Here is a 2231-nt window from a genome sequence, read left to right on the forward strand (position 1 = left end):
AGACTAATAATCTCATGATTCTGTATTCTTTGTAAATGATTTTAAATTCTATCAAATTTTATACAGATTCATTATAGCCTAAAGGCTTAACATGCAGATATGTAAACCCAACTTGACACTGAAAACTTCACTGATGTTTCTTGCTTGTACTGTATCCTCTTAGTGCAACACCACAACTTCTAAATCCCTTCTGTTAGCTTCTCACTTTTTATCAATAAGCACCTGAACAGCAAAAGCTATGGAAGAATGGAAGCCACCACATTATTAAAATTCTACTGAACATTGCAACAATTAATCATGCATAGCCGATCTCAGGCAGAATGGGGAAGTGTGCAGGCCAAGGGCTATGTGTGCTGCAAGCAGGTGGTGAGACTCTCAAGGATGTTTGTGTTGGAAGCTGAAGCACTGTGGGAGGATAGTCATAATGCTGCTGACAGTAGTAAACTGCCAGGTCTTCAGCCTGCACACTGCTAATGCTGAGAGGGAAATCTGTCCCAGATCCACTGCCTGTGAAGTGATCAGGGACCCCAGTGTGCTGATTGGATGCATAGAAGATTAGCAGTTTAGGAGGCTGCCCTGGCTTCTGTTGGTTCCACGCTACATAGTTATCCAGATTCTGACTGGACTTGCAGCTTATGGTGATCCTGTCTCCTACAGATGTTGACATGACTTTGGGAGACTGGGTCATCACAATGTTCCCTTCAGCACCTGCAATCAGAAATACACAGTGAGAATATATATATACACGCAAAGACTTCGTGATACAAATTTTGGGATCAAATGCCTTTCCTAATGGCATTGCCTGCATACTATTGGATTCCTGTAGTAAATAGCTGTTTCTCCACAAATGAACTATTTTGATGACATTCCGATACTCTTTAATGACTCACCAGACATCCAGAGGAGCAGGAATATGAAGATCTGGGGCCATGACTCCATCTTGGTGCTCCTGTTTGTCTGGAACATTTCAATTCTCACTACAAAGGCCTGGTTTATAAATTATGTGCAGCTGGTCTGGCTTGTAGGGACCTATGCAAAGTAGTCATCAAATGAGAAAGTAAATAGCCTGGGTACTATGGTGTGAGACAATTCAGGTTAAATCTACAGCCAAAAATATCATCAAAGCAAGTAAGTAACCACTGGGGTAAAAAGTCAACATAGAAGCTCAAGGACCAACTAGAGTTCTCAAATCACAAATATTGAGATGCGCTCATGAGAGACTTTCATTAAAAATCAAAACCCTTTATAGCAAGTGAATTTTACAGAACTAATTCTAGAAAAACTTTTTATCACAATCCTGAGTAAACAAGGATCAACAAAAGCAGAAAAAAAATATGAGAAGAGGTGGTGAGAGAAAGGAAGGAAAGAAGAGGGTGGAGAGAAGGAGAGAGAAATCTGGATTGGGGAGGATAGGGAAATGTGAAGAGAAGAGAAGTATGGGAGATGATAAAGAAGGATATACATTAAAACAGAAAGCTTTAGAGTGCCAGATCAGTAATTAAGAGCATTTGTTTCTCTTGTAAAAAGTACAGAGTGAGGTTTCCAGGTCTCTACATTTGAGAGCAGATAGGGAGAATTTAGAGAGGTTTGTGATCCATGAGAGAGAGGCAGAGGTGGACATATGGCTTAATAACAACATATTACATGTGGCCTCTCATTTATGAATCCTATATTTTAAACATAATTATATTAACATGAACACAATTGCAGTGGGAGTATAGAAGGGTCAATAGTGAGGGAAGGAAACCTGTGGTAAATGAATCATGGCACAGAGAGAAAAAGGAGGGGAGTGTCTCTTCTTTAGGATTACTATTGCTATGATAAAATATCATGACAAAAAGCAACTTAAATGGTTGGGAAAATTCATTCTTCTTACACTTCCAGGTAACAATCCATCACTGAGGGAACTCAGGGCTGGGATTCAAATAGAGAAGGAACCCAGAACCAGAAGCTGAGCAGAGGCCATGGAGGAGTGGTGCTTACTAGATTCCTCCTCATGGCTTCCTCAGGCTGCTCTGTTACAGAACCGAGGGTCACCATCAGTGGCTGGCATGACCTTCAATGGACTGGATCTTCCCCCATCAATTCCTAATTAAGAAAATTCCTGGCAGGCTTGCCCATTACCCAGTAGTACTAAGGAAAATTCTCAATTGAGATTTGTCCTTCTCAGATGATTCTAGTTTATGTCAATTTGACATAAATCTCATTGGGCATAACTAGGGATGTATAGC

The 2231-nt window shown here is 40.5% G+C and overlaps 1 gene segment (V, D, J or C); it reads right to left on the minus strand.

Annotated features, from left to right (window-relative positions):
• Positions 1 to 295: 295 nt before the first annotated feature.
• On the minus strand, positions 296 to 952 carry LOC110563402 (immunoglobulin kappa variable 4-1-like). The segment is given in 2 exon segments: positions 296 to 708; positions 891 to 952. Coding segments are annotated over 2 exon segments (462 nt in total).
• Positions 953 to 2231: the final 1279 nt, after the last annotated feature.

The sequence above is a fragment of the Meriones unguiculatus genome, chromosome 5 (genome assembly GCF_030254825.1).
Source record: "Meriones unguiculatus strain TT.TT164.6M chromosome 5, Bangor_MerUng_6.1, whole genome shotgun sequence".
In the NCBI taxonomy this organism is placed as follows: domain Eukaryota; kingdom Metazoa; phylum Chordata; class Mammalia; order Rodentia; family Muridae; genus Meriones; species Meriones unguiculatus.